Source organism: Spermophilus citellus (genome assembly GCF_964194105.1).
Source record: "Spermophilus citellus genome assembly, chromosome: 11".
NCBI lineage: Eukaryota > Metazoa > Chordata > Mammalia > Rodentia > Sciuridae > Spermophilus > Spermophilus citellus.
This window is the reverse complement of record NC_138192.1, coordinates 107,899,957-107,925,543: the sequence shown is the minus strand read 5'-3', so window position 1 is coordinate 107,925,543 and position 25,587 is coordinate 107,899,957. Positions and strand designations below refer to the sequence as shown.

Below are 25,587 nucleotides of genomic sequence, written 5' to 3'. Positions count from 1 at the left end.
CTAAAAATAGCTCGCCTCGCACCGCCTTGTATGGCAGCAGGGAGATCCGCTGCGCGCCAATCCGCGCGGGCCGTCAGGGCCAAGCCCCGCCCCGGGGCCCGCTCCGAGCTCCCTATTGGTCCTCAGTGACTTCATGAGCCCCCTGTTTACCTTACATGGTCACACGCGGCCTAATGGATGCCCTCCTCCGAGATCCCACGGCTGCGCGGAGAGCCGGGAGGAGGGAGGGAGTTTGGGGAGGGGGAAGAGCAGGAGGAGGAGAAAGGGTTGGCGGGGGGGGAGACTACAAACTAGCAAGGATGGGTGGGGGGTGGGGAGGGTAGGGAAGGGAAGGGGTGAGGGGGAGAGAAGCGATCGCGAGAAAAAAAAATGCAACCTCCCAAAATAAAGAGCAAAGATTGCATTAGGAGCGAACAGCGCTGCAGAAATAGATGGCAGCTTCGTGTCAGTGAGTTTGCATCCCCTTCCTGATCCACGAGCTGGAGTGATTAGAGCCCTGGAAGGGAATTGTTACTCCCGTGAAGTCCCCTTTTCCTGGCAGTCATCTGCACTGTACACGCTGGATGCCTCTCTCCATCCACCCCACTCACTCTCTCCTCTCTCACCTCCTCTCTCCCTCTCTCCTGCATTGATTTTTTTTTTCTTTTTAGTTGACTGAAACAAAACAAAACAAAAGGGCCACTGGATGTCTGCCTTCTTGGGGGGTGAGCCAGACAGACTGACAAACAAACAGACCCAACTGTGCTCGGGGGAGGGTTTCTCCTCCCGTTTTGCCCGGCAGCAGCAGCATGGACGTGTTGGCTAGTTATAGTATATTCCAGGAGCTACAACTTGTCCACGACACCGGCTACTTCTCAGCTTTGCCATCCCTGGAGGAGACCTGGCAGCAGGTGAATGATTTAAATTACTTGTGTAAATCGTGTGGTGGCGGCGGAGACGCAGGGGCTGCGTTGGTGTGGGCTTTGGGTTGAAATTTTTTTGGTTTGTTTTATGTTTTTTTTTTTCCTTTTTGGCTGTATGTTGTTTAAAATGTTTTCTTAAAGAGTCATATGCGCTTACCTCTCCACCCACCCCTAACCCCTTAGTGTGCCGAGCTGAGCAGCGATCCGAGCTGCCTGTGTTTCAGTCACCAACACACATCCTTGCGCACACCCCTGTCCCCCAGCGGAGACCTGCCGAACTTTTGGGGTTCGGAGGAGCCGGGTGGGAAGGTGGTTTCGGGCTTTAGAAGCGATCGCTGACAGTATACCACATCTCTACATCCACGGAGCTCTACCTGTTTGGTACCTTAAATCAGGTTCATCTATTTCAACTGCTGCTGACGACTGTCAGATGGGGTGGGGAGAGCAAAGCGGAGTGTTTTCCCAGTAATTAGCGAGTGTCAATAAAGAACGGGAGCTTGATTTTGAGATTAGAATGTGGATCTAGGGAGAGGAGCCCAGTGACAAAAGGTACTCAAGGATATCTACAAGGAGGATGGGAAGATGTGTCTATCTTAGGCTGACAATTCCTTGTAGGTTTCCCCAGTGTAATGCCTCTAGGAAAAAAAAAAAAAAACCCCAAAAACACCCTCTACATGTGTCCTTGTTTCTCTTTTTTGTTTGGGGTCCCTCTCCGGTTAGATAGCAAAACCTCAGACAAAGGGTGGTGTGTGCTTCCACGCCTCTGACTTTGTCTTGGAGGACTAGTTAAGAAACTCCTAGGATGCTGAAGGGCACCCGTGCCAAGTTGGCTCTGCGTCCCAGGGAGGATGAAGCAGGGCTAGGAATAAGTTCACTGGGCTTTGTGAAGTGGAATAAAGAAAATGCTGGTCAGTGGAAAGTGCTGGGTCTACTGCAAAAAAAAAAAAAAGTGTTTTTTTTTTCTTTTCCCCCAGCAGGGATTGGAAGCTGCTGAGGGGACATTCTGCAGGAAAGATGGTGGGGGGTGGGGTGGGGGGGACAGGCGGGTATTTAAAAACCCAACAATATGCACCATGGAAAGTCCAAGAAGATGGTCTAGATTTGCACATCGGAAGTGTGAACTTGTACAGTCCGTCCTGGAGACACCCACTTGCCCTTGAGGAGGACTGCGAGAGGCTTGGTGTGTGGCTGCTCTTGTAACTTCTCTGCTCAGTGACAGCAGCTTGTTAAGGCTAATGAACGGCTGAATTTCCTCTGGCAGGATCCAAAGCAGGATTTGCCAGCTTGAGGCTGCGATGTAACAGTTGCTGCTTTAGTGAGAGAGGTTTGGCTTTTGGTATGAGTAGCCCAATGGTAAAGCTGATCCTCTGACTGTACCATTGTTATTAGTTGTTCTCTGGTTAGAAGCTGCAAGATTTCCTCCAGGTATTGGCCTTTGGTGTCTGTGTGTCCTCATATGCATTCTTGTCTGAAGATGCTGGCAGATACTCTCTACTCTGTCTAAATACATGCACAGTTCACACATTTGTAGCATAAAGCATTTCTTCATTGCCTTCTTTCCCTCGTTCTTAACAAGACTTTATCTCATGAAGGATCTCACTGGATCTTTTTCCTTCTTTTATTTTGCATGCTAATTAACAAAAATGTTGCCAGAATTTCGTTTTCTAAATCGCCTTCATTTCACACTATCAGCTCATTGGTGTCGAATCAGTTGCATATTAACGACTGTCTAGACAGGTTAGGGAAGGGAATCTGTTGATTTAGTCAGCTTGCCCAAGGCAGCCCTTGTTTGTGACTGTTAAGCAGTGTTGGAGGGAAGAAAGTTGGCTTTATTTGTTAGAACGTTCCCTCCTGATGAATCACACAACTTTGTTTTGGTTCAAGTTTTCGCAGTAGTAAAGCCTGCTTTGGGGGAAGGCCTCTCCAGAGGAAACCTGCTTTTCTAGATCTGGCTAGACCCTCCAGGAGAAACTCTAGATCTGCAAAGAAACATCAGTGGCCTGACAATTAGGGGATAGATTAGCTCTATTGTCTCCTCTGAAGCCAGCTCTGCTCTCCCTTTTCTCCTCCTCCTCCCTTCCCCTCCTCCCCCTTCAAGGAACCTCTAGCTTAGTTTCTATCTGCAGGCAAAGGAATTCTCGCCCCTCTGAACCCCTTCCTTATTTTTTACCTTAACTCCCTCCAACTGCTCTCATTCTCAAACCTTTTACCAAATTATTTCGGAGGCTTGCTCATAGTCTGTACAGAAACATAACTTGTGGGTGAGCAATTATAAACAAGGTACCACTCCATGACTGCTCTGGAGCCACAACTGCTCTCTCTATATAAAGGTAACTGGGACCCTAAGTTCACATTGATGACAACATCTCTAGCCTCCATCACCATCTCTTCCTTCCTTCCCCTCTCTGAACCCCCTTGCTGCTTCTGAACCTAAGTGGGGGAAGTGATTATATGCAACTCTTGGTTCCAAATCAACCATCAGATGGTGAAATTTTGAGACTCCTTTGCTCAAAACAGCTTGAGAAGGTTGCTGCAAAGAACCCCAGGCAGGAGGAAGTTTCCTGATGCTGTGGGGTAATCAGATTTTAGAGGTCAAATGAGGAGTAATTATTAGATGTTCTTCTTAAAGTGAGCAGTGTACCTGGCCTCGGGGAGAGGAGCGAAATACTGAGATCTACATAATCTGATTTGGTTTCTAGAGGAAAGAGTGTCTAGGATGATAAACCCAAGAACATTTGTGCATTTGTAATTGAGGATGGACTATTTGGGGATTTTATTTCAAACTTATGAAATAGGATAATTTCCTGTGTCAATGAGCCCGTGACAAAGTCCCGGACTATGACAGGGCCACCTCCTGTCTTGGAGATTATCATTTTGACATTGGATTTTCAGGCAGTGATGCTGTAGCTGCATACTGCTCCAACTCTGAAAAATCATTGCTGGTATAATTTAAAAACCCAAGTGGACATCCCACATTAACAGCTCTCCATTCCTGGGCTCTGACTGCATACTTAAGCACTTGGCCCAAGTAACATCATCTCTCCCTGTCATATAACTGTAAATTACACTGTGCTTATGTGGTCTATTATTTTATGGAATTCAGCTGACACAACTCTTAAGGCTACCAGCCTTAAGCTCTTTGGAAACTTGCAGGAAAATTTCCAAGAGCTGTCTGAGCAAAAGTAGGAAAAAGTCAAGGGTAGGACAGAAGTTGGAGGAGATTATAGCGTATAATTTGATGGCAGATAAAGGAAGACCCATTCATGACTTTTATTGCCAATAGAATAAAAAGGATTTGACACAATACTTTTTTTTTTTTTTTGCAGACTATTTAAAAGACTTCTAGACTTTTATTTATTCATTATACCTAGCTGGCTATTCCCTGAGTACAAGTCCAGTAATGATACTCTAAGTCTTACCTGGACTTCACTTTGCTTCATGTCATTGAGGGGCATGGATGGCATGTTTACTTGAAATCTCTTCTGCATTTATGTTCATTGTTAATGCTGATTCATAATTGGCAGATGGGGTCAGTTTCAGGCCTCCCTTTTGCTTGCAGAAAATTTTCCACTTCTACTGGAAACAAATAAATAAATCATAGAACATTCTTCTCTCCTCCTCCATTCCCCCATTGTTTTAATCTAATGGCATACTTGGCCACTGTAAGGACTGAAGTGTCCCCATAACACTGCAATTTCATCTTGGTTTTAGGCACCCTGAAACACTTTTTATGAGGGCCTTTGGTAGGAGGCATCTCTAGGGGAAAACCTACAGAAAGAAATCCTTGCCTTCCAAGAATAGCCTCCTGGTACTAGGGTTGGGATTTAGTCTACGACTAACATTTCTTTCCCCTTTGTATGATCTTACCTTTGCCTGCCTTCTCCAGGCCTAAACACCTAGGTACTTTCTCAGGCAGAAAGACAAAGCAAACTGTAGGATCTGTCCATCCGCAGGTTTGCCACTGTCCCCAATTTGCAGAAAACCTTGTCATGAATTAGAATTTCTTGGCAACAGCACCACCCTGAGAAATTTGTAGACACAAAGGAGCCTTAGTAACCATGCTGAAAGGATAAAATAGCTGGCTTTTAAAAATATATTTAACTTGTGCATTCTTACTAACTGTAAATCTGTTTCTTTATTCAAAACAGTGTCTTGGTGGATTAAAAAAAAATTAGAATTTCCCCTGTTAATCCAGATTTTGCTTTATGAGGATGCAATCACTAAATAAATGTAGCTTTAAAAATGAAAGCACATGTGAAGGCAATCAATCACACACTTAGCCTTTCTTTAATAAATTAATTTTCATGTTCTTTTAATAGATACATCTTTGTGTGGATTTAGGGGCTCTCAATCATTATTGTTCAGTCTACCTGTTTGAAATTTAGTATTTTAGAGTGGGTGAAGATTTCGATGCAGATATTTTTACTTCATCTGTCCTGAATAGGGGGAAAAGGAAACCACTATTCTTTGTTCTCCATAAATCTCCCATCCACACTCCCTACCCTGAGGAGAATGGGATATTGGGGTCCCATCCATTTAAAAGGCAGAGCAGAAGATGCAGGGTGACAGCTTTGCCCTGAAATGATTTATGGATGGGCATATCAGAGACCTTAAGTGTTCAAATGTGGGCTCTTCCTCTCTCCCAGCCCATTCTAAATATAAATGCCTATGGGGGCTAATTTGCCTCTCCACTTAAATGGGATAGTTTAGAGAGGGTCAAAATGGGGTTTTTTAAATAGCCATTCTCTTATAAGTCTTCAAATTCTCCTTTCAGAGAATTCCCGTATTTTAACTTTTTTAGTACAGGCATTGTAGTCATCTTTCATCACTTTGTGCTTATTAGAGAAAGAAGAATATAGCTTACTCGAGCCAGTCACAGTGTCTCCTGTGAGATAGGACAGGTGCTCGGATAGCTGCCTGGTTTGTAGATGCCCCCATCTTTGCAGTTTGTAGTACTCTGGGACAGGTTTTTAATCACCTATGGCTGGTGAATGCAGAGAATGCCTCTGTGATTCTGGTTCACTCTGTATGTCAGTTAGCATGAGTGTTAGAATAGGGATTTGCTGAAAGTTTAGGACAGCTCCCCAACTTAACTTGAGCAATGCCAAGAAGGTAAGGTGCTGAGGTTTAGTCTTCTCCAAGTCCCTTTGTTCTCCCAAATCAGCTCAGTGTTTGTTTAGCATAAACTGGTGGAGATGTTTCAACCCCAGATTGCCAAAGTTTACCAGGTACAGTGATCAGAAAACTCTACAGCTACTAATGGTGTTCAAATTGGAAGAAGTTACAGTATCTAATCATTAATGTTACATATTTCATTGAGAAGTTAAAAAATACTTCTTCTCTTGTTACATTGTATGCTCATTTTAGAACATTCATGAGATAAACTATCCTATTAGACCTAATGTAAGAGTTCCCCCAATAAACAAAGTATTGGCATCACTAGGACATGCTTTGACCTAAAATGGGTCATGATCTTACTTCTCCTCTTGGCCTAATTGTTTGCTGTTAATTTGCAGACTCATTTCCATTGCCTTGGGTCGTTTTGTTTTTCTCACTTGATATTTGGTGTGACCCTGAGAAATTGGTCCTCTTCAGTGTATTCTGTCTATTCGACTCTGCATTGGAGCAGCTGTACCCGCCACATGCTTGATGTGTAGATGTTACAGCTGAGTGTCTGTGGCAGCCTTGGTGTGAGTCTACTGTCAGCCTGCTTGATATGGGAGAGTCGACTGCTTTCCTGGAGAGACCATTCCTGATTGAACTGGTAGATGGACCTGTACCTTGTGGGGGGTTCTTATTTATATTAACTCCAGAAAATATTATACCTCTTGTTTTGTGCAAAATACTAGGTTTGAGTGATGCAAAGTAGAGTTGGGTGTAGATTTTTTCCCCTAGGAACTTGACTAGCAGGGGAGAAAAAACATGCTTTAAAACACACACACGTACACACACAGTAGAACACAGTTGCAACAAAACAAACAAACAAAATCTTAAATTCTGTGAGTTTCTAAATACTCACTGGCCTGTGCCTATCTGCATTTATGTACATTGTTACAAACTTGCTTATAAAACACACTTGAGATTTCCTCAGTTCTACCCTGGGCAGGCTTTTAGTTAAGGACATGTTGGGGGCTGGATACTCTTAAGGCAGATGAGTGTACAATGTGAATGAATACACATGTCTGTAATGGCCAGGAAACAAGTCATTCGGAAATGATTCTAGGTAATTACGATAATTAATGTAGAGCCATATGTGATATCTATTTCTGAATATGAATTTATTGACATTTTCTGAGGGTCATATTGAAAGTCAGGTCCCCAGCCTGTGCCAAAGCTAGGAACATACAGTATTAGAATTGTAATTCTTGAAAGGGTCTTGGTTTTCTCAACTCTTAAGAGAGTAGGGTTGGACCAAGTGATTGTTGAAGCCAGACAAGGCTTTGAGGTCTTTAAGGCCACTGCCCTATGTTAACACCCGTGGCTCCAGGTCACAAGACTCTTTCAGATGCCCAAAAGTTTGCTTGTTTTCCATCATTGCCTTTGAATAAACTTTATAATAGACTAAATAAATAGACTCGCTTTTCATTCTTCTCCCCCACCTCCATAAAGGGAGGTGAGAAAATCCCCCCCCCTTTTTTTAACTTCCAAGAATATGAATACATAGAATTTTGGAATTGGCTGGGTCCTAGACCAAGCTATTGAATATTTCAAAGAAGCCTTACTTGTTTAATTTAATCTCTTTTCCACTTTAATAATGTGTGGTAAATTGGAAAATATACACTGTGCTGGAAAAAAAGCCCCCAATTACAACACTAGTCTTATAAAAAGTACTGTCATTTAAATAATAAGTGGAGTGGGCGTAAGGAGGGTGCATCAAGGCAGACGTGGTAGGGTGTTGGGTGAAAGATACAGTGTTTTATGTAGAGAGGAGCAAATGTGCAGTGGCTTTTTTTTTTTTTTCCTGGCACCTTGCCAACAGAGAATGGCGTGAAACAGCAACCCATGTGCCAGTCCATGACATTCTTCTCTGAAGCAGTTTAAAATTCTTAAGAGGGTTGGATGGGCAATGGAATTGGAATGTTTTATAAATTTAAACAAAAAGTACTGCATACTTTAATAAGGAGTAGGGAATGAATTCAGCCTAACATAGGGAACTGGATGGTGAAGCAGGCTTAATTTTCACGACTATCCTCAATTATCGCTCCTACATCCTGGTTCTAGTTTTTTTTGTTGTTTGTTTGTTTTTTTTAGTATTAGGGATTGAATCCAGGGGCATTTAAACAACTGAGCTTCATTTGCAGCCCTTTTCAGTTTTAATTTTGAGACAGGGTCTCTTGAAGTTGCTTAGGGCCTTGCTGATGGTGGAAGTTCTCTCTTGGAACTTATCTCACAAATCTCTTTCACCTCTAAGAAGAAGTTGAATTTTCTTTTTTGAAATTATTTGGAGACTTCTTTTTTTCTTCTCCAATCTATAGATCCAGTCCACATATTTTCCTGCACTTTGGGCCTGCATTTTAAAATTAGACCTATGCAACTAACATTAAATGCCCCTAACTCATCATCTTCTACCATGGACCTCTTCCTTTTCCTGGCCTCCTTATTTCTTTTGTTAACATGACCATTCTCATCATGTTCTAGATTTAACTTGTAATCCATCTTTGGCTCTTCTCTTTCCCTCTAATGTAATTTATAAAAAATTCTAGATTGAAAAATTCCATTATTGAAATGTAAAAATAACTGAAAAAATCTCATTGCTTTGGCTTCTGTAGTACATTAACATTGGTGGTTTTCAATTTTCTGCTCCTTCTGCCACCTGGGGAGACCCCTGTCACCTCCAGGTAATTCTCTTTCTGCCTTCCTCACTTGTGTGGCTGTGGCTTCCTACTGCACACAGGATAAAGGCAGACTTCTAAGAGTCAAGGTGTTCCAAGGCTGGGCCTACATAAGATCTGCAAGTTCTTGCCTGTTTTGTGTATAGTAGATGCCATCCAAATGAAGTGACTGTGCTTTTCCTGCTTCTGTTTTTAAATTTTTTTTTCTTTATCTTTTTCTTTCTTCCTCCCTCTTCCTCTTACCCCTCCCACTTCTCTTTGTCCAAATACTACCTATTCTTTAACTTTCAGAGAGTTGCCAAATCTTCCAGGAAACTGCCCCCCTCCCCCCTTCAACAGTAATTGCTCTGATTTCTACACTCTTGGGTAAAACTTTGTACTTCCTTATGATGTTTTGTAGTTTTTGTCTTGTAGTATGGCCTACCTGCCTGCTTTTCTCCCTCTCCCTTTCTCTTCTCATTTTTCCAGTTAGGTTGCATGATGTAAAGCAGAATTGATACCTTGGTTATGATTTTGATAATCAGCTTTTAATATGTAGTCTGCTTTTTAGAGAGCCTTGCACATACTAGGAATTCAATAATTATTTGGTGAAGAGTTGACCTGATTCTTAAAGCACAAGGGAGATAATTTGAGAAGGAAGAAGTAGAGGAATGTCCAGGGTAGAGGGGAGTCAGTAGGCATGAATGCAGAAGTATAAAACAGCAGGAGATGTGGGTTAAATATGGACAGTTTGATATCATTAGGGGTTGAATCCTAAGAAGGCAGTGAAAGGAGATGCCAGAGGGACAGTTTAGAAACTGAATCATGGAGGGCAGGGTATGTCTTTAAAAATGTGCATATTTATGGTGTACAATGTGATAATTCAACATATGAATACAATGTGAATGATCAGTTCAGGCTAATTAGCCTGAATTTCTCTTTCCTTAACCACTTTTAATTTCTTTTTTTGGGGGAAACTTTGAGCTCCTCTTTTCCAGTTCTTTATAAGATAAATAATAAATTGTTATGAACTATAAAAAAAAATAATTATTTGGGGAGCATGCTCTGACTGTGACTTAAGATTTGACTGTGTTTTTAATAGTGGTTCCCAATCAGAGCTGCACTGCAGACTAGGTAAATCAGTATCCTTTGAGAAGGGACCCAGACATCAGTATTTGTAAAGCTTCCAGGGATTCCAGTATGCAGACAAGGTACTGAGCCATAGATCTTTAGAGAATTAATGCTATATTAGAGTTGCAGGTACCTTATTTCTTATGTTGAAATATCAAATTTCTTGTATAACTTGGAATTTAAGTGTACCAGTGGTTTATAAAAAGCAGAACAGAGCTGGCATGTGAACTTCATTTAGCTCACTGGTTAATGGCAGCTGCTCAAGAACTCTTCATTCTTCTTGTTTTGCTTTCCCTTACCTTAAAGTGTCTAAGGCAGTCCTGTTTGGTTCACATTTCCTATGACCCACCCTGGGTTTGCTTAACCTGGTCAAATTCCATTTCTGGAAACTGTGGTATTGGGCATGAAGCTCCAACCATGTGATGTTTCAAAGAATTCATCTTTGGTAGGTCCTCAGCCCTGATTTTCCACTTAGCTCTGCCTGCTCCATGGTTTAAAGGGATGACTGTCTGGATGTACATCTGTTGGCTGATGCCAGATAGGCATTCGCTACCAGCTCTTCATTTTCTCACTGACCACACTGTTTGGAAGTAGACTTTATTTATAAAGCATTTTCAAAGGAACCATCTTTCTAGTAAGAGAAACCAAAATAAACTGTGGAAGAATTGCTGCTGAAGACATTCAGGCAAGGAGGCAGGTTCCATTTCCATAGAAGGCTTGGCTCCTGTGGTCATGACCGTGGGCCTGTGGTGATGTCCACAAAGAAGGTTTAGAAATATCCCTTTTTCAAACTGTGATGTTTGCAAAATTGTTTGTACTATAGCTACATCGTTTCATCTATGAACTATCTTTGATGGGGATATGGTTGGCAAGAGCAGAGGAGCTCAGAGCTCAGGGTTGAAGGATGCTTTTTGGAAAGCTCAACCCAGCTGTGAAAATGGCAATTAGCCGCGGAGCCTTTGCCCTGCAAGGGAGTGCCCACCTGCTCTTGACCCCACTCTAACATTCACCTTCCAGAGCTCAGTTAGCAGGAATTCAATGGAGTGGTCAGAACGTTGGCACTTATTTTTGGAGAGATGGAAAATTTGCTCGTATACAAAGGAGTGGAAATAGATTCTTCCTACCCCCTACCCCTACCTTTTGAGCTTTTAACGTTGGTTCCAGTGGCCACTGTAGACCCAGTTCATGGGACACAGTTCCTCCTGTGGTGTTGGAGTTCTTCTGTGAGGAGGCCCTATGCACAACTGCTTCTCCTGTGAGCTACTGAGATCTTACTCAATGTCGGACCTGAGTTGTTGACTTTACCTCTGCATTCCAAGATTGCTCAGCCTTAAAACATGCACTTTCCTATCTGTCTTGAGGCTCTTGCTTCCTTTAATATGATTGGCTGCATGATGGCATGATGGGAATTTTTATGTTTGCTTAGGAAAAGTTTTTTTTTTTTTTTTGGATACTGAGGATTGAACCCAGGGTTGCTTAACCACTGAGCTACATCCCTAGATCTTTTTTTTTTTTTAAATTTATTTATTTATTTAATTTTGAGAGACATTCTTACTGAGTTACTGAGGGTCTTGGTAAGTTGTTGAGGCCGACCTCAAACTTGCCATCCTCCTGCCTCAGCTTCCCATGTTGCTGGAATTACCTGTGTATACACCATGCCCCATGGTGTCTTACAAACATCTGTAGGAGCTGTTGTTCTGAAGGCTTGGGGTGTTTCTTTCATGGTTTCTTATTGACATGTCCTTGCTGTAACTAAGGACCAGGCAGATATTACAGAACTTACCACTCAGAGGTAAGAAAATTGGGCTAGAGGATGATTAAGCAAGTTGTCTTACTGTGGCTGAAAAGCAAACAAGTAGTGGATATATTTTTCTCATCCCTCTTCCCATCTGGCTATTCTTCCTGTCATCATAGTTATGTTATGTGTGTGTGTGTATATATGTTATGTGTGTATATCAGCTATTTCCTGAAGATTATCTCCTTTGAGCACCTTATATTCATTATTTCATTTATTCTTGACAACAATCCTGGGAAATACATATTCTGCTTATCCCCATTTTATAGATGGAGACATTAGGGTTTTGGGTATTAAATGGCTTGTCTAGAATCACAGCCTGATAGTTTTTGAGTCAGAATCCAAGCCTAGGCAGTCTGCCCCACACTCTATTTTTATTTATAGTGACTCCTGGTTAGATAGGAGACATCAGGGCAGAAGCCAGAGGAGTAGACTGGCAGTCAGTGGACCTGTATGGACTGGAATAGCTTACTGGTCTGTTTGCTTTCTGGGCATTGGTTTTCTCATCTATAAATAGGCTAGTCTGTGCAAATATTCCTTAAGGTCACACTGTTTCATTGACACATTGCATGTAGGCTTTGACATCAGGCACAGGTGGAACCCTGTGAAAGTCACTGAATGTCTCTGAGTCTCTGGTCATCTGTGACATAAAGTTACAAATTCCTACCTAAGAATTGGCTCTCTGACCAAGCTGCCACTCAGTGAATGCTCCATCCCTCTGCTTCTCTCCCTCAAAGATAGTACAAAATGGCACAATGCTCTTTCTCGAAATAGTGTCACTAGGTGCTTGAAGATCCCAGTGAGCCTAGAGAGTGTCTAAGAAAGAATGAATAAAGGGAAGGTGGGGAAGTCAGAATGGTAGGCATTGGCTCTGGTGTTCCTTTATCCATCCACGGAGAAGCTGTCATTAAGAACTTGGACTTAGAACTGGGGAAATGATAGAAATACATATTGCCCCCCCCAGAAACTGGATTTAGGGTGACATCCTTGGAATTTGTGTGCTTGTTCATGCAGGTATCCAGCCTGTTCCCTTTCTTTCTCTGTAGTCTTTTGACTTGTTTCTCCTAAGTTTTTCCAGCATGCAGTTATTTATTATTATTATTTTTTTTAGGAGCCAGAATTAGGCACATATAACATAATACAGTGCTGGTTACCACACCTGCCATTCTGCCTTACCTGATGACTGAGTTTACAGCAGCTTATGAGAGCGAATCAGGTTTTATGAGATCTATAAATATCTCAGATAGGATTTTTATTACATTTTCCTCCTTCAAATAAGACATAATGGAGGTGCTCACATATATAAGGAATGTTCTTTCTGTGATAAAGTAGGGTGTTTTTGAATTGGCTTCTGAAAAGCAGTCGTTTGATGTGGTTGTTCCTGTTGGGAGTTTTATGGGGGAGGGGCAGAAACATGCATATGCTGCTATAAAACTCAAAGATTATTTCTTCATGTTTAAGGTTTAGCCTCATACCTATGGAGAGATTTATTTTAGAGATGCCAGCCTGGTGTGAAGACTGAATTCCCTCCTTCTGCAGGTTGTGCATTTGTTGTTTGCTTAGATATATAGAAACCAGGGAAGGAAAGTCCCGCTGACTAGCACAGCGGAGTTGGGCTCCAGTTCTTTGTCTGGTCTGCTTCCAGCTGCCCTGGGTGGGGGTGGGGGGATGTTCTCATCCTTCCCTCCACTTCCTGGGCTTTCCTGGGAAGATTTTATACCACTTAATGTATCTGAAAGGTAATTTTTTTCCCCTGGAATAACGCTTAAAAAATATTTTTAAGTGTAGTCATTTTCTTAATGTGTATTAACCAATAGCAGGAATGGAAAAGATTTTTCTTACCTCCCTTGGGAGAGTACCCAGAAGAAACCCTGAACCCATAACTTTAAAAAATACATTTTAAATAACAAACTATGAAACAACAGTTGTAAGTGCCTCACTTTCCCTATCTGTAAAATGGAAATTATGGCCTCTTTTTGTCATATCTCACTCAGGGCCACAGACTTGGCCATTTTTTTTTCGTTTTAAATTTAGTGTCCGACTTTCTGATCAATTAATTGTTTACTTTTTCTTTCTTCTTTTTTTTTTTAGCATAATTTCCCTTTGTATCTTCCACTAATCCTCAATAACTTTGTATTTAAGTAGTTGATAATTTAATTTGTCTTTGAAAGAATAAACCATATAAAATTGGTATACCTGAACCAAAAGGCATTCAGAAGACTTTTGCCTTAATTTCTTTTCTTTTTCATTCTTTTTTTTTTTTCCTTGTTTAACCTCGTCTTGGGTGTAGCATAAGTCTAGTGCTTTGGCTCTGCTACATACAGCCACCATTCTGTGCTTCTCAAAAAATGATACAATTTTTCTGTTAAGAATAGTAAGATTATCAGAGATTTAAACAGTAAGCTGTTAGGCTATAGTGACATAAAGATGTCAATTATTTGTCCAGCATGCATATTTCAATTTTCTTTTTAACTTGGATGCTTTTAGACACAATCATGTACTTTTCAGTTAACCATGTCCCCACGATTTCCACCTAACTTAATTTCTGATCTGGCCCAATGAGCATGCATTTGGGTTTGTAACCTCCCTAGACTAGGAGTACTCTAAGCCACCTTCCCTCCAAAAACCTATGGTTGGGGGACAACCTTTATTTCTCTGTACCATTTCATGCTGGTTTACTCTCTGCTCTCACCGAGAACCCATTTTAATTTCTTTTTCAATTTCTCCGTCTTGTTGAATGTCTTTGTTTGGGATTCTATTTTATAAAGCAATTTCCAAATTGCATCTCACTTTTTCCTAGTCATCCAGGTTCTGTTGTAGATCATCGAAATCTGGGATGGAAAAGACCATCTGGCTCAGCCCTCCCCCTGCCTGGGTTGAGCAGTTGTCTTGAGCATGTTCATTCTTTATTGGTATTTGCAACATTTTCCAACTTGGAAACTGACTCTTAAGTTTCCTGTATGTGGAGCCTCTTCTTGGTCTCAGTAGAGTCAGTTGGAATAATATCAAACATTTTTTTTTTATTAGACATCCCCCATTAACAAAAAAGCATGGTCTCTTTTTCCTCTCACAGAGACCCAACTGGTCAGTGGTGGGAAAAACCCCTTTTCTTGGAAGAAAAACGTGTAACCTGCTCTGGAATTTTCTTAGTCTGACGTAGATACACTTTGTACATAATTCCACTAACTGTTTTAATTGCCTTTTTTTTGTGTGTGTGTGTGTGTGGAAGTGGATTTTATAGGGCTTGTTTCACTGAGGAAGTGATGCTTTTTGTGTGAAGAAGTCCAAGGTATTATAATAATGTACTTTCCTGAGAATAAAGTCATTTGCTTTCTTCTTCCCCTCAGCATTCAAAAACTGCTAGCAAGGCACTTGGCCTGCATTTTCAAATGCTTTCAGGGTGCTATTGTACATTAGGGGTGTTTAAAAGAATTTTTCTTTTATATTGGCTTCCTTCTATTACTCAGGATATCATTTAGGTTGACCAGATGGGGATTTTCAGGGTCATTCTTTTCCGGTTAAAAACAGCCATTCCTTTGAATTACTTGGAGGAGATCTTCTTTTCTCCAATCTCCGGTTACTTTTCAAAAATTTCTGATGGCTAAGTGAAGGCCCCAAGTCATCATCCTGGCATGCTCTCTCTTGCTTTCTCTTTCTCTGTTTGTATTATTATTATTTTTTTTAAAAACCAATAAGTATTTATCTTACTAGGTGAATTAGCTAGTATGAAAATGTTTCTGAAAAAATATTTCTAGAAAGGAACAAAGGAAGAAAAAGATATGAATAAAGGCTGACATGTGGACATAGGATGTCTTTGCAGGTTTCCCTACATAGCAGAAGCAGAATGCAAACCATTTTTCCTTCTACCCAGTGTACACATACCTGCTTTAATATCCACAAGACTTGGATTTTGCAAATATTAAAACTTTCTTAGGAGCACTAAACATTTCATTCTGATCCCTCCTTCTTCCCTTCAATTTGCAAATAACCTGCCTGAGCTTTAGGGATCATTAAGTCCAAGTGAGTATTAGACTCTCAAGAATCCTGAGCCCCTTTTCAATACATTTGCATGTTAACACAATGCATGGTGTGGCATGACAGAACAATGCTTCTCAAAGGGTGGGCTGCACTCAGTGGGGCTCTGAATACAGTGTTAAATAACACAGGATCACCTGAGAGGTTTCCTTCTAACTCAAGGAAAAAAGTCAGCTTTGAGGGAGCTTCTTTAACATCTTTCAAGGATTGATAATCTCCTCTTCTCTCCCACCCTCCCTTTCTCCCTCCCTTCCTTTGATTATTATTATTTTTAATAAAGAGAACAGGTTTCAGACCCAGAGCTTCTGACAGACAAATGTCCACTTAAAAGTTCATAATATTGTTTTGATTTTATTGTTTTCAAGTTTATGATGATCATTTATCAATGGACATTTGTAGGAAAAAAAATTTAAACACATGCAGCCTTAGGGAGAAAACTGAAAAATAAAAATTGGGGGATGATTGTACAGATGGAATGTTGAAAAAATGTGTGAAGGTGGAAGGAAAATGAAGTCTGAGAAATATCGGTGTTCTGGAAAATTCGAGGGGTTTGCCATTGGAAAATGTGGAACTTAGTCCTAACTTTTAAAGTGTAAACCAGGGCAAATTACTCAACCACATTTTCCCATCTGCAGTGGGGGAATTATAATAATAGGATTGTTATAATCAAATGATATTTGGATGTGAAAGTGCTTTGTGAACTGTCATGCGCTATGCACTGTTATTGTGTTCTATTCCCTGGTAGGGGAAGCTTTTGTTTCAAGCTTTAAACTAATGCTTCTTGTTGACTTTCTTTCTCTTGAGATTTCTACTGTTTTCTGAGTGGAAACTTAGTAGCTGATTTGTTCAAACAGGGCTGTTACTTGTCGCTTAATTGTGGCATTTTGAAAACTTTTCTACCAATTACCTAAATGAGGACATAAAACTCTTATATATGAATTTGTGTGTTCACTTTTAACTACATTTTATGAAAATAAACTTAAATCTGTGCTTTAGAGCTTGTCAGAAATTCTGGTTAAAAATAATACATTTGTTTTAAAATTTTAAACACATTTTTTTATCATTAAAATATGTTACCACACTCACAAAGCAATTGTGTGTGTGTGTGTGTGTGTGTGTGTGTGTGTGTGTGTGTGATGGTACCCAGGAATGAAGGAAGTCTAGGTTTTGGTGTGGAAGTGAGAGCTCTGAGGGCAGTTTGCTTCTGAAAGTGGAAGTCTGTGGGGCTTAATGACTCATCAACAATGCCCTGTCACATGTTGTTAAGTGATAAGAAGATGGGGACTTACCTGAATAGGAAGTCCTGAGCTTCCCAGGACCTCTGAGAGCCTGACTTTCTGGGAAACCTGCCAGTTTATGCCACACTGGGGGTGGGGTGACAGAGGAACATCTTGCTATCTGGAACTGTGGACCCTTATCCCAGCCAGAGGGAACCTTGGTAGCAGGTCATTGCAAGCTGAACTCTCAAACACCAGGGCCGCATTGCATTGTTGGCCAACCCCCATGAACTCCTTCACTGACCATGCTCAGGCTCACCTTACTATTTAAGGCAGGCACCATACTAGCAGGGGTTTGGGGGCCCAGGTGTCAAGTGCAAAGTACCCTCTCACCCGGAGCTCTGGTGGGCATGAGGACATATATGGAACCTTGTCTTTGAGAGGCTCTCTGGTGTATTCCTGTCACCAGCAACTGTGGCCCGGGTGCTGTATCCACACTGGACAGTGCTATTCTGAGCCGAGAGAGCACAAGAGTCAGCCAGGATGGATCCTTGGTGATTTCTTCCACGACTAACGGCGTTTCCAGTAGAGCAGATGTGGGCAAGCCTGGGGTGTGGGCCCAGGAGACCCCTTCCTCTGTGCAAGACTGGCACCCCTGCTGAACCTCAGCAGTGATCATGCTAGAAAAACTTACAGCTAATATCGAAGACAAAGGCAGAGAGACGCCTGGAGAGAGAGTGACAGCTCTGAGTGGGGGTGTTGTTTTTAACATATTTAAAATTTTTCTTCCCAGAAATTTATTGAAGATTCATCACAGAAAGGAAACCACACCAATTTCTTATTTTTGACGAAGGAATCAACATGACTGGGTGGTACTTGGAAAAAGATTTATCAACCCCTAAGAGCTGACGGAAAGTGCATGCTGTAGCTAGAACAAAGAGTGGGGTGTTAGGAGACAAGCCTTTGTTCTTATGGTCTTGAACAAAAGGGGGGACATTAGAGGGCTGGGTGATGACCGGGTATGTCATATGTAAAGGGCACCAAGAATTTAGAGGATGGAGACTAGATGGTGGTAGAGATGATAGGAGATGCTTCCCCTCAAAGTGGACGGTGGCAAAGAGAATTAGGGGAGCAGGAGTCCTAAAGATGGCCCCGGGATCCAGGCTGGTAGTGTTGAAGAGCGAGGCAGGCAGAGTGTAAGGCAAGAGTGAGTGTTGGGAACTGTGGCAACATAGTCCAGATTCCATCTGAAGGGGAAAATGCCATTCAGCTCTAGCCAGATGCTGCTCTAAAGGAACACAGTATCTTTAGCCAGATCTGTTTTTTCAAAAACTACTAGGAATCAGAATTTAAAAAAAAAAAATCCAATCTTTTGATTTAAGGGCCACCAGTGTTTAGCCCATCTATCCTTGGGGATGAGTAGCTCTGTCATTATACATCCATACAAAGTGAAAGCTTACATCCAGGAAGCCCTGGGAGGCAGTGGTGTCCAGGGACTTGGGCAGGCCCCTTTCCTTTCATCTTCCTGGGTAGACTCTGGGTAGCACTGGGTGCTGTCCCTGAAGTTCATTGCTACTGTTGGCCCTAGCTTTAGACTTCTTTGGGGAAGAAGAGGTGAAGGAGGACAGGAATGTCAGCCTCCAGAACCTTCCCTAGGGCCTTGTTGGGACATACCTTTGGCTCAACCTCCCACACGAGCAATTTGATTCTGGGGTCAGGAATGTGACAAAACACTTGAGCATGCAGCTGGGCTGTTGCCATCAGTGTGATTTGCAGGGAAGTGAGGCTATAAAATGCTTGAGATCATGAGTTGGATAGCCTCCCCATCTGGAGAGCCATACCTTTCTCTGCAAAATTAAATATTTATGTACTTTTAAGATTTAGTTTTGATTTTTTTAAAAAGCATAGAACCTCACTCTACTATTAAAAAAAAATGTTTTAGATCAAGTGGTAACATTCCAAGTTCAAAACCATGTGCTCTATCGGAAAACATTATTTTGTTCTTTAAAGAAAATCAAACATGTCCTAAAACATTTCAAAAAACTGGCTGAAGTTACTACCCTGGCTCACAGGGAATTATGGAAGCATCCAGGCCAGGAGCTGATGTCCACATTTGGCATATAATATTATCAAAGCACTTCGTCATTAATTAGTTACTTGTTGTCCTCTCAGGTTAGGGTCCTCCATTGAGCCTTTCCCCATTAAGCACTGAATTACTTCATTAAAAAAAACAAAAACAAAAACAAAAACTTTTTGTTTTGAAATAGTTATAGACCCACAGGAAGTTGCAGAAATAATACAAAGAGGCCCGTGCCCTTCCCCAGCTTCTTCCAATGGCAATATCTTATTAGCTATCCTATTATTCCATTTCAAGGCACACTCTGTGTGTAAGAGGATGTGGTTGAAGAATTGCCTAGGAAAAAAGGGGTGAAGCCTTGATGGGGTACCTGCGAGCTATAGGCAAGGGGAGGAAAGAGGAGAGAGAAGCATCCAGGCCTCCCCTCCCCCAGCCTTCCTGCACCTGGGGTCTTTCAACTGATAAAATGAAAGCAAATTATCTTCTATATAAATGAGAGGAGAAAAGGAATAAAAATGTCTATTATACAGGCTGATGCACATAATATTTCAAATAAAATAACATTTTAGCACTTATTGATGGGGGAGGATACCTGGGAACAAAGAAAGGGATATTTTTACTTTTTATACCTTTTCTATTCTGCTTAAAACTGTTTTTGACCTTCACATATGATCATTAGTCTTAATTTTCTTAAGCACAATCCAGATAATGGGATGATGGACTACTTATATTTTCTTAGGCTTATGTTTACTTAAAGACTTATCTATTAGCTTAAAAAATAGCAAGCTTCTTGAGAGGATCAATAATTTGAACCATTAACAGTTGTCTATAATTATAGTACAATTGCTGTTCTTTCAGTGGGGATAATAAATGAACTCCCTTTCTCCCCTATCTTAGCCTATTTGAGAAAACAGACATAGGAACCAGACAGGTGGAGGTCAAATATCAGCTTTGTTATTGAATTTAGACTATGTTGGCAAAAGCAGTCCAGCCTCCTGATATTCACTGGGTCCCTTGTAGCCATGGGTGAGCCAGCAGTGGGCAAGTGTATATTGCCCAGCACAATTCAGGTCCTCCCTGTCCCACCTAGGCTTTAGTGGGACCATCATGTCTCTCCTCCATGAAAAGGGGCAGGGTAGAGCTGTCTGGGAGATGTCAGGAGAATAACGCATGCTTGTAGGAGTGGAAGTCTCTTAGGGAATCACAGGACAAGGGAAAGGCCTCCCCCAAGGAGAAGACTGAGAGGAGAGGAGGTGGAGGGGAGGGTCCTGTGAAGCAAGGGCAAGGGGCGGGGGCAATAAGGAGGCCCAACACTGGTCTGACCCTAGGGAAGGGGTCAAGGGGATATTATCCCTTGGTATTTGAGAAACATGGGCCAGAAAATGACAGAATTGTCAGGAAAGTGGACTGATTGAGCAAGTGTGTCCTCACCTGGAAGCGGAAATGGAGAGATTAGGAACATAGATGGGTAGCATTAATCAAGTGTGGATATGTGAGAACAAAAGAAACCCACGTCTCTAAAATGCCCTGGCTGTGGAAGCTTGCTGTGTCCTTTGTTGTCCACCTGTCACTTGCCTGTTCTTTGTCACTTACATCAGAACAGTAATTCCTAGTAATTCAACTGGCTGTTGCTAGGTCTGGGTCCTTCATTCACTAAGAAGGGATGAGGTTCTTAGAATGATTACATTCACAATGAACATTTGCATTCTTGAGAAGGAAGTAGAGGGTGCTTAGTCGGTAGCTGTACTTCATTTTTCTTCTGTGACTTCTGTTTAATTCATTATTTAATTAATTTAATTAGTTTTATTAATTATTTAATTCCTCCCTCCTTCCATTCTTTCCTCTATTTCTTGAGGGCTTTCTGTGTGCTAGTTAAGCCTTTGCTAGGTGCTAAGAACACCATTGTCCCTCCTTTCATGGAGCTCAGAATCCAGAAGTCACTCCAGAGATACTGAAATCTGGGAGGGTGAATTGTCAGTGGGATATAAGGAAGACTGCCAAGAAGGAACATTCCTTAGTGACTTTCAGAGTCACATCTCACAGGGTTGAGGAATTATCCTGCTTATCTTCCCCAAAATGTTCTTCTAAAACTTTTCCCCAAAGTTTACAGTTACTATTCAAAAAGAATCTAAAATGGAACAAACATTTGAAAATGTATATAGCTTTTAAACATCTGTATTTCATTCATTACAAGTTCTCCTCTCGGGCTTGGGCTTTATAACGTCCAACTTATGTATCTAGCTGGAGTTTTCATCTTACTAAGCAAAGACATTGCCACACTTATATTTTTGTGTGTGTATATAGTTAGCCTTTTATCTGGAGATTCTACCAACTCTGGATGAAAAATCCTCATTAAAAAATTATGTCTGACAGAGACTAATCCACAAAGTTACAACTATCTTATATTTGATAAAGGGGCTAAAAGCATGCAATGGAGGAAGGATAGCATCTTCAACAAATGGTGCTGGGAAAATTGGAAATCCATATGCAACAAAATGAAATTGAATCCCTTTCTCTCGCCATCCACAAAAATTAACTCCAAATGGATCAGGGAGCTAGATATCAAATCAGAGACACTGCGTCTGATAGAAGAAAAAGTTGGCTACGATCTACATATTGTGGGGTCGGGCTCCAAATTCCTTAATAGGACACCCATAGCCCAAGAGTTAACAACAAGAATAAACAAATGGGACTTACTTAAACTAAAAAGTTTTTTTCTCAGCAAGAGAAACAATAAAAGAGGTAAATAGAGAGCCTACATCCTGGGAACAAATTTTTACCCCCCACACCTCCGATAGAGCCCTAATATCCAGAATGTACAAAGAACTCAAAAAATTAATCAATAAGATAACAAATAACCCAATTAACAAATGGGCCAAGGACCTGAACAGACACTTCTCAGAGGAGGACATACAATCAATCAACAAGTACATGAAAAAATGCTCACCATCTCTAGCAATCAGAGAAATGCAAATCAAAACCACCCTAAGATACCATCTCACTCCAGTAAGATTGGCAGCCATTATGAAGTCAAACAACAATAAGTGTTGGCGGGGATGTGGGGAAAAGGGTACACTTGTACACTGCTGGTGGGGCTGCAAAATGGTGAGGCCAATTTGGAAAGCAGTATGGAGATTCCTGGGAAAGCTGGGAATGGATCCACCATTTGACCCAGCTATCGCACTTCTCGGACTATTCCCTGAGGACCTTAAAAAAGCGCTCTATAGGGATACGGCTGCATCAATGATTATAGCGGCACAATTCACAATAGCTAGACTGTGGAACCAATCTAGATGCCCCTCAATAGATGAATGGATAAAAAAATGTGGCATCTATACACAATGGAGTATTATGCAGCACTAAGAAATGAGAGAAACAGAGAGAGAAGGGAAAGCACATGGAAATAGTAGGAGACCTTCAATGATACATAGAATTATAAGAGGTTATGAGGGGCAAGGGGGAGGGAAAAAAAGGGAGAGAATTGAACAACAGCAGGGGAGGTAGAGAGGGAAGATGGGAGGGGAGGGGAGGGGAGGGGGGATAGTAGGGGATAGGAAAGGTAGCAGAATACAACAGTCACTAATATGGCATTATGTAAAAATGTGAATATGTAACAGATGTGATTCTGCAATCTGTATTTGGGGTGAAAATGGGAGTTCAAAACACAATTTGAGTCAAATGTATGAAAGATGATATATCATGAGCTATGTAATGCTTTAAATAATCAATAAAAAAATTGAAAAAAAATTATGTCTGTACTGAACATGTATAGTCTTTTTTTTTGGCTGAACAATACGCATAGCAACTATTTACATAGCAATAGCACCTACATTGTAAAAGGCACTATAAATAATCTAGATATGATCTAAAGTATTTGGGAGATGAGCATAGGTTAAATGCAAATAATATACCATTTTACATAAGGCACTTGAACACATTTTGGTGTCTGAGGTGGCAGGAAGTTGCTAAAACCAATCCTCCAAGATTCCAAGGGAAGATTGTATATCATTAGCACTGAATAATGGTGGTGTTGTTTAAAGTTTTTTTTTTAATCGTATTTTCTAGTAGATTTATATTATTTATTCCATTGGGGAAAAACATAAAGGAACTAAAGAAAAGGAAGAGTTAATGGGTCTTTCCCTGTTACATATTAAATCACCTCAGATAAGAAAAAGTCTTAATTATAAGTTACTGAACAGCACTTCCTAACAAAATCCATAAATGTAAAAGCAGAAGGTTGGTTTATGGTCATCACTGGCAGCAATTTGTTTTTAAAATATAGATGTGATAAGCATTCCATTCCTTAGGTTCTGCTCTAGGACCGATTAGCAAGTTGCTCTAGTCCCCTGTTGACAGATGTGAATAACATCAGTAAATAGAGCAAGTGCATTTGTCTGATTCTGGCTTGGTACGTGGCTAAAGAGAGAGAGAAATAAAATCCTTTCTGGGAAGAGTGATGCTTTCTTAACAGCAAATGGATTGAAGTGATGTAAGTCTGATTTGCAACAGGGGATGTTTAACCTATCTAGAATCAAATGCCAGAATCAGAGAAGGCAACCATGACTTCACAAAGATCAGACATTTTACTTGATCTGCAGGATTGGAGGAAAGATTTGGGAATTAAGATGTATCTGGAAACTTGCTTTGTTTACCTTTAATATCAACAAATTTGCAGTTTGCAACAGACAGTTACCAGCCCTACTGTGAGGGATGGTGGCAGGAGAGACCAGCCTATACCCTCCTAAGAACGCAAAGACCAAATGAATCCCTGCTCACTGTCTGTTGGTGAGATTTATTGGTGTCATTGACCTGGAGATAAAGGTATTTGGATTGGTTTATAACGACCAAGGAAGGGAGCAGAGACCCAGCTGGGAGAGAGTCTGCAGACAAACCTAAAGGAACTAAAGGATAGAGGTGCTGGCTTCATCTTCATGCAGGTTTACCAATAGCTCTGGATTTTGTTCTGGTGAAAAAAATGGAAAGCATTCATTTTTTATTTGTGGATGGCCCAAGAAAATAGTGTGAAAAATTAGTGAAAGTGGAATGTTTTAAAATTTGTGACACCAGACGAAGGTGTTTCAGTCACACGTAGGTGATGTATTTAAAACTTTTGTCTTAGGTCATCCCCAGCTTGACTTGTCCCTTGCTGACATATTGGAAACCAGCACCAACAACTCTTTGCTGTCCAGACTTTGCTTGTCCTAGCTGTACTTTTTTCCACTGTGACAGCTCTTGGAGCAGGGGCAAGATTTTCGTTTTCGTGGGAGCCTTTCAACACTGGGCTCCTCTGTTGAGCTTGTGCAGCCTTCTCCCCCGACCCCCAGTTGGGACTTTAATGAAGCTCCCATCCCCTCCCCCCCTTCTCTCCCTATCGCGGCCCAGCGAAGCCCTCTCTTATGATATTGCGGAGTTCATAATGCTGCTCTATTGATTTTGTGAGACTCTCAGTCACGGGAGAGCATGGGGGAAGGGCCAGAACTTGCAGTGTGCTTCCTCCCACTCCCTCTCCAGCCCTGGAGCTTTCCTTTTCAATCTGGATGCTTCAGACTGGGGCTGGATTTCCAAAGGTCAAATATGCCTGCACATTTCTGTCCTTAATGAGGGAGCCTTGCCCTGGAGCCTCCCAGACTGACCACCATTGAACCTAGGTAGGAGCAACAACAGGACCATAACCAGATAGAACCCCAAACACACCACCCTGCCACCCTGGAGAAGCAGCAAGGAGCTGCCAGGGGCCACTGGCCTGCGTGTCTACAAGAATGGGTGAGGTTTCCTCTTTGCTTAGAAAGCCAGAAAAACATCCACAGAGAGAGGCTGCAAAAGAGAAAAACATACTCAGGCCCTGAACCTTTGGTTTCCTCACCCATAAAACCTTTGAGCATTTCTAATGGAGATTTCACCTTTTAAACATTTTTTTTTTAATGGGGGGAGAGATTATTATTTTTACCATATGTTTCCCTATTTTTCCTCTTCTTCTCTCCCATGTTTTCTTGTCCTCCTCTTTCTCTTTTTATTTTAAACATTATGTGCACACAACAATCTCTGAGGTCCTCACTGAAATTCCTTTTATTTGATGATAAGGATTTCATAACTCACGGTTGATCTTTCTGCCTCTGCTCCCAGGCAGATCAGCACTGAATTTAATTCTGTGCTTGATTCAGAGATTTTGGTTGTTTTTAGTCTAGATCTTCTGGGGTAATATTTATATTTATTCTTTTTTTAAAAAAACATATTTTATTAGTTGTTGGTGGACCTTTATTTATTTTTATGTGGAGCTGAGAATCGAACCCAGTGCCTCACATAGGCTAGGCAAGTGCTCTACCTCTGAGCCCCAGCCCCTATAATTATTCTTAATATTTTTTGTCACTGTTGTCCTTTTATGGTTTGTTAGGTGTGTACTTTGCATTAGAGGGATAAACCTGAACAAAAATGCCTCAGATGACTTTTGGAACACTTAAGTTCAGGAATATTTCTCAGCTACATTAAATGACTATTGGGCCTCACTAGTGTCTTCTGAGTGCTTCAGTCTTACTCTGAATTATCACTGAGGATCTAGAAAAATGACCAATGGTTTTTAGTAAGTGCTGTGGTGAAGCTGAGCCTGGTGCAGGCCAGCAAT

The 25,587-nt window shown here is 41.3% G+C and overlaps 1 protein-coding gene across 4 annotated transcripts in view; it reads left to right on the top strand.

Moving 5' to 3' along the window:
* Nucleotides 1-267: 267 nt before the first annotated feature.
* The window catches only part of KLF7 (KLF transcription factor 7), a 90,525-nt gene continuing 65,205 nt past the window's right edge, over nucleotides 268-25,587 (top strand). For 2 of the 4 annotated variants that reach the window (XM_081261656.1, XM_081261653.1), the window contains exon 1: nucleotides 268-890. In XM_081261656.1, the coding sequence (XP_081117782.1) occupies nucleotides 789-890 (102 nt within the window). In that variant the 5' untranslated portion in view covers nucleotides 268-788. The remainder of the gene's footprint in view (nucleotides 891-25,587) is intronic. The other 2 variants (XM_081261654.1, XM_081261655.1) reach the window with 2 other exon arrangements.